Source organism: Habropoda laboriosa, unplaced genomic scaffold (genome assembly GCF_001263275.1).
Source record: "Habropoda laboriosa isolate 0110345459 unplaced genomic scaffold, ASM126327v1 scaffold385, whole genome shotgun sequence".
NCBI lineage: Eukaryota > Metazoa > Arthropoda > Insecta > Hymenoptera > Apidae > Habropoda > Habropoda laboriosa.
In genome coordinates, this window is record NW_017100556.1 from 114,664 (window position 1) to 121,338 (window position 6,675).

Here is a 6,675-nt window from a genome sequence, read left to right on the forward strand (position 1 = left end):
AAAAAAAAAAAAAAAAACTCCGTCGAAAAAATTCAACTTCAATGCAATCTTTTATCGTACCTTCGCAGATATGTCTCCGGTGCGATGGACTCGCCGGAAGTCGTCGAGCTCGGAGTCTGAAAGGAACTGCTACAACGTGCAGACGTCGCAAGTCACCACCGAGCGGAGTCCCACGAAGAAGGACAAGAAAAGGATCCAAGAAGAGAGGCGGAGAATATGCGAGAAACGTAATCCTCTCCTGGATCGCGTGAAAAACACCAGGCTGAGCTTCTTCAAGGATCGAGATTCCGACGACGAGGACCAGGAAGAGGAGGAAGACCCGGAGAAACTGCAATTTCGTTCCATGTGCGAGCTGAATCAACACGGTCTAACCAGAAACGAGTTTCGTAGATCCGTCTGCGAGTCCGACCTGAAAGAGATCATCGAGGAGGAGAAGACTCAAGCAAAGAGGAAAAGACGTTCCAAATCTCAGAGCAGACTTCCCTACAGAAAGCACCAAGAAGAACGTTTCTCCTTCCTGGGTTTTCGAGGTTCGCCTACTCAAAAATCTGCAACGTTATCCAAGGAGAACGTAATCGAAGAAACCGCCAGTCAGCAGAATCGCAGATGGAAGAAGAGCAAGGAGTTCGTTCAGGATCACCAGACCTCCGGACGATCTGTGGACCAAGACACGGACGTTTCCACGAGAGCGGAAGACTCGGCGTTTAAAGACGGCTCTCAGTTCGACAGCATAACTCCGTCCAGCTGTCTAGCGGCCAAGTTCCGAGCGATGCAAGACAGGTACCTGAAGAGCTCCACCAGCAAGCTGATCGCGAAGATCTACAAGAAGGAGGGGAAGGACAGGGAAAGAAGAAGACTGAGGAGTTTCTCGTATGGAACTCTGCCAGGCCTCGAGGAACTCCGAACGAATCCTCTCTACGAGGAACAGGACCAAGACGACAACGACTCAGGTATATTGGACAACGACTCTGCGACCAGTTCTCTGCTCGACGACAGGTGCAGCAGCAGTGCTTCCGGTTTGCTGACCACTCTGAACGACTCGGCTCTGAATTCTCCGCCTCAGTTGCCGCCCAGGAAACCTTCTTCCTCGATCGTAGACGTGGAGAGAACGGCGAGACTGTTCTCCAGCTTGGACATCTACTGCGGCAGGAACGAGGGAAAGGGTTGCAAGCGGGATGTATCCAGATTGAGCGCTCTTGAGGACTCTTCGAGCCAGATTTGCCAGGCGGCGAACAACGAGCTGATAGATCGACAGGATCGCGAAAGTTCGAAGTCTCCCGAAGGGAAGAACGTGATCGAGAGGCTCGAGAGCAAGGACTCCTTGAGAGCGGAGAGTTATCCAAGTGCTAGGTTACCTGTTATCAGAAACAGACCTTACACTACTGAAACGATGGTCGTGAAGCTTCCTAGGGAAAGTTCTGACCAGTGTTTGGGCATTTTCATCGCGAAAACAGCCGAGTCTAGTCCTGGTTACCTGGTGGCGCACGTGGTACCTAATGGTTTGGCCGACAAAGAAGGTACGTTGAGGATAGGCGACGAGATTTTGATAGTTAACGGCAAGAGACTGCGAGGATTGAGCATGGCCGAGGCTAGGAAGATCCTTGGGAGCGGAAGCGGACCCGGCGACGTGGACATCGTCGTCTCGAGGTATACCGCCATGGATCAGTCTCCGAAAAAGTTGAGAGAGAGCAGCGTCGATTACGAGAACGTCCACATGGAGAACGGTCACGGTGTTATCGTCGAGAACTCGCCTAAGTCGCATTTTAGGAAGCATCACACGAAACATCATCGCGACAGGAGGAACGAGTGCAACAGATCGACTTCCTCGGAGAAGACGGTCGTGAACGTGGACAACTGTGGCTCGCAGAGTGTCTCGAATTTTTGCACTTTACCGAGGAGGCCCAGGAACACTGTCTCGACGTTCTTGACGGTCGTGTTCCAGAAAGGTCCTGGAAAGAAGTCGCTGGGATTCACCATTGTGGGTGGAAGCGACAGTCCTAAAGGAAGCATCGGTGAGTGGTTCATTTTCATCGCGAATCTAGTGGATCGTTCGGGAAGTTCCGAGCGAAATTCAAACCCTCGTATCTCTGCTTCTAATTGATACAGCGGTAAAAGTTCAACGGTGTTTTCCTCGACGGTTAAAGGCGAATCCGACGCACTCTTTGAATTATTCGTAAGACGAACAGGGGTGGATATAAGTCGAACTGTGTCTTCTGCGGCGGAGCGTGGACGTTGAATTTTTCGTGGCAACGCTCCGCCGCGGAAAATATAGCTCGCCTTGGGAGTAATTTCAGGGGTATGTCGGATTTGTCTTCGAGTAACGAGCAAAATACCTTTTTTGGTTTTCGTCGCTATCTCGATTAGAAACGGAGATACGTCGGTTTCAATCCTTCCGACATTTCGTTGCGAATTTTCCGAGCCACCCGGTATGTACTTCCCCGTTCACCTTACGAATAATTCGAGCGGCGCGTTGGGTTCGTCTTCGAATAACGAGCGAAATACCTTTTTTGGTTTTTGTCGCTATCTCGATTAGAAACGGAGATACGACGGTTTGAAGTTTTCCTAAGTTTCGCTACGAACTTTCCGAACCAGCTGATACGTTTCTCCAGGGTTCGTGTGTAAGAATGAGAGTGGCATGTTTTCATTATCATCTATGAAACTGTTACATTTTCTAATTTTAACAGGTTAATCTACGGTATACGTGTTTACAGTAAAACGATGAACAGTAACAGACTATCTGATCTCCTGTTGTAACTGGTCACTATTGTACAAGTTTCTGCGTGTGTTTAATTAGGTGGCAGTAGTTTGCGCTAATTTATACTCGACATGAAGTATCTTTTAAAGCTAGTTTAATTGTTATAATATATCAGCTTCAGAACAGTGTATAACATGTTTTACAGCTTAAAATTTAAATGCTGTGAAAGTGTTTAACAACTATTTGCTATTTATGCAAAGCAACATTATCACTGCCTGCCATGCAGCACTATCTCAGCATCGACGGTAGATTAATTAATATTTAATCAATCTAAAGGAAATATATGAAACGTTACTTATTCTAACATTCCAATGAAATTTCGAGATTGTCGTGTTAAAAAGTAAAAAATTATACGTAACTCTACTTAACACTTATCTTAAGTTTCTTGCTTCATGATTTCTTTTGAAAGAATTCTTCAACGTTTAACATTACGAAAACATTTAATTACAAAAAGCTTGGTAGTTTAAAACTCGTTATAAAATTCTTAAATTCGTTAAAAGCCTCCGCATTTATTTTATCACTAATCTTACTTAATTAGCCTAATAAGATCGTTTCAAACTTCAGAGAAATTCAGCACTTCGCGAGATTTCGCCAATAAACTTCCAATAGAATCAACTATGTTTAAACTTTTCAATGTGTAACGCTAGCAAAATCGTTCTAAATTTCCTAACAGGAGATTAACTGCTACGGCAAACGCTACTCTAACCTAAACGGTATTATCCGTATCTCAGAGAAAAGCTGCCTCGAAAATTCTAACGCTATTAAATATCTTTTCAAAGCTCGAAACTTCGATACTCTCGTTACTCCTCTAATTGGAAAATTTCAACGCTCTAAAACCTCTGCAAATCGACTAAATCTTGCAAATACTAACCTCAAAAATTCTACCTCTTACGTGTCTACTGTGATTAAATGCTCTAACAATCTCCGTAATCGAACAACGCTACTCCCCTCAACAATTCTATCTCCAAACTGTCAAATCGCTACGCGGACCTAACCTCTAAATCTCAACATTATTCAACCGTTTGTATTATAACATTTGCAACATCACAAAACTCCTCCCCGGGACAAACTTCAAAAAATGTCTCGTTAAACATTTCAAACATCGTTTAAATATCTCTGTTATCACTTGTCAACATCTTATCTATCCGAAAATCTCTATCGAAAGCGTCTAACACACTAGAACTCTCCAACGTTTCACCCTAAAAATGCTTCGTTACAGTTGAACCGCGGTACAGAAGGAACTCGACGTCCCGAAAGAAAGCAGTCTTATCGAGCTTCGTGTAAGCTGCTTAGAGAGCGTGATATCGCGACGCGTTCTCTCCTCTCCGGCTCGCGTTGTTTGGAGAGGATCGCAAACAAGCTGAAATAGCGGCGCTGCTTAGAAAAAAAACTCCGGCGGTTTCCTGCTCGGCAACGTTTACTCGCTCGCTCGGCCAACGCTCGTCGATAAATTGCCTCCGCGTGTATACAAGCGGTCTCGAGTTTTACGCGCTCGTTACGAGCTCTCGAACGCGCCTTTCGAGCGGAGCCCGTGGAAGAAGCCGCGTTTCGTGCGCATCGGGGAGACTATCGGCGCGAGCTTCGAGTTGTTTTACATTCGTGTAAAATCAGCCGCGTACATGGATGCGCCGTAGTTCGAACGCTCGAGAGGATTTACACGAAGAACGCCGGGTGTCGAGTTTTGTTGGGAAACTTTCTCGATTGAACAATTTCGAAAATTCTCCTTTTCGTCGTTTTCGCACACTTTTGCTTCAGACGCTGATTAGAATGAACGTTGGGAGATTGGGTGCTCGAATTTTGTACTCTTTTGAATATACAATAGGAAGAAACGAGATGTTTCTTTTTGAAATAAAATATTTTACATTTTTTTTTTTTTTTTGGAGAATGCATGAGTTAGGGATAAGTTGCGCAAATTCGTAATTGATGGGTTTCGCAGTAATTGGAAATGAGACAGTTGTTTCTTCAAATACACTTCTTTTTGGGTATTGATACATGAATTAGGTGCGATCGATTATTGAAATTTGTATTCGATAAAGTTCATCGCAAGTGGAAATATAACGTTTTCTCTTTGATATATATATATATATACACATATATATCTTCTCGAGTGTTGATACATGAATTTGAGGAATTTGTGTACTTAATAAGGTTAGCAGTGAGAAAGGATGAGACGTTTCGAGAGGATTCTGTACCGACGAGTGCTCGACCACTGTGTATTTTCATTTTCAGATCGAGTGGTTTTCTTCGCTTCGTATTTTCGTAACTTTGAGCAACTGCAGATTCTTATTCCGTTACATAAGCGAGATCTTCGTTTTTTAATATGTTCTCAATTGTTAAATGCATCGCTGCGAGCTATAAAAATGTTTCGTTAACGTTACATCATCAGCACTTGTCTGTAAAGCTTATTTTATTAACACTATCGAAATTTCCTTTTCAATCGCTCGTTCGTTCTTTTTTCTTCTTTTCGTTCATAAATTATCTATTGTCTGCGAGTAAATAATTGAAAGAATTGCCGTGTTAGGAGTATTCTCCTTGCGAGTTTCTTCTTTCCTTTAATTAGTCGTTGTTTACGTTCGTTTATATAATCCGTAGTGTAATAGTGGTATCGTAAATACGTTTGTTACAGGTATCTTTATAAAATCGGTATTGCCGGGAGGGCAAGCCGCGGAAGATGGCCGTTTGCGCGCAGGCGATGAGATTTTGGCAGTGAATGGCCACGTTTGTCACGACTTGACCCATCGAAAGGCTGTTCAGCTTTTCCGCAATATCAAAACTGGACCGGTTGCCTTGCACCTTTGTAGACGCGTTAAAAACAAGGAACTACAGTGAGTACGGCAGTGTTGTACTGTTACAATAGTAGCGTCCCTACGATTATTATCAATGGTTCTTTCAATCAACACTCGATACTATTTCTGCTACATTTCGCCGATCCTGTTGAAGAAACGATAGTTTGAAATAATCGAGATAAGGCTGCTGTGTTATACAATTTTACACTTAGCATACATCGTGCTGGTTATGAGAAAAGAAAGATTTGTAATACTTCAACAATCTTGTCCTATTCATAGAACTTTTTATTTTACTAATTAGTGACATCGCTTGGAAAGATGACATGTTGAAAATAAATTTTGAAAAAAGGTATCTTAAAACAGCGATTAAATTCTCGATAAATACTTAAAATTTTTAATTGCGAGATTACACGTCGTAGAACGCAATCTGTGTTACTTTGCTATGTCTTTAGAATTTTAAGCGATAATTAAATTGGCACGCCAACCGTGTCGTTCTTTTTAAATAGTGTTTCCTAGAACACAATCTTCGAACGTTACATGTTTCAGATAATATTGTATGCTTTCTTAAATACTTGTAACACGGAAACATTTTTCATTTACGTAACAATACATTATTCCAACGTTGCGCAATTGATAACGACCGGACTTCGTCAAATCTGTATTTTCACAATCGCCTGCACGATATGTACCAGTCGCTTAATTAAAATAAATAAAAACAGTACGGTAGAATTGTGAATAATTTCCGTTGTTACATTTCAGAACAACGAAGGCTAAGTCGTGCGCAGACCTTTTGCTCGTCGACGCGTGAAGAGAAGCTGTACAAGAAGAATTGTAAAAAAAAAAAAAAAAGGAAGAAGAAAGTAACAAAAAGACGAAGAGAACACTCCGTAACCGTTGTATAAATAAATTCGGGAAATGTACATATTGTAAATTTGTATAGTCTCTTGGAAATAAAATAATTATTTAATAATTGTCCGAAGTGACACGCTGTTGATTGTTGCACACCGTCGTTCTTTTTGTTTTTGCTGTAAAACACATCCTCAAGCACCTTAAAATTACGACCTCTTTATTGTCCTCTATAGTAGTAATGATAATTTTAATAATTGAAAAAAAAAAAAGAAGAAGAAGAAATCG

At 42.1% G+C, this 6,675-nt stretch overlaps 1 protein-coding gene across 1 annotated transcript in view; it reads left to right on the forward strand.

Annotated features, from left to right (window-relative positions):
• LOC108576600 (partitioning defective 3 homolog) overlaps nt 1-6,365 on the forward strand; it is a 16,995-nt gene extending 10,630 nt beyond the window's left edge. Inside the window, exons 2-4 of the mRNA XM_017939619.1 lie at nt 69-2,012; nt 5,382-5,580; nt 6,301-6,365. Of these exons, the coding sequence (XP_017795108.1) occupies nt 69-2,012; nt 5,382-5,580; nt 6,301-6,349 (2,192 nt within the window). The 3' untranslated portion in view covers nt 6,350-6,365. The remainder of the gene's footprint in view (nt 1-68; nt 2,013-5,381; nt 5,581-6,300) is intronic.
• Nucleotides 6,366-6,675: the final 310 nt, after the last annotated feature.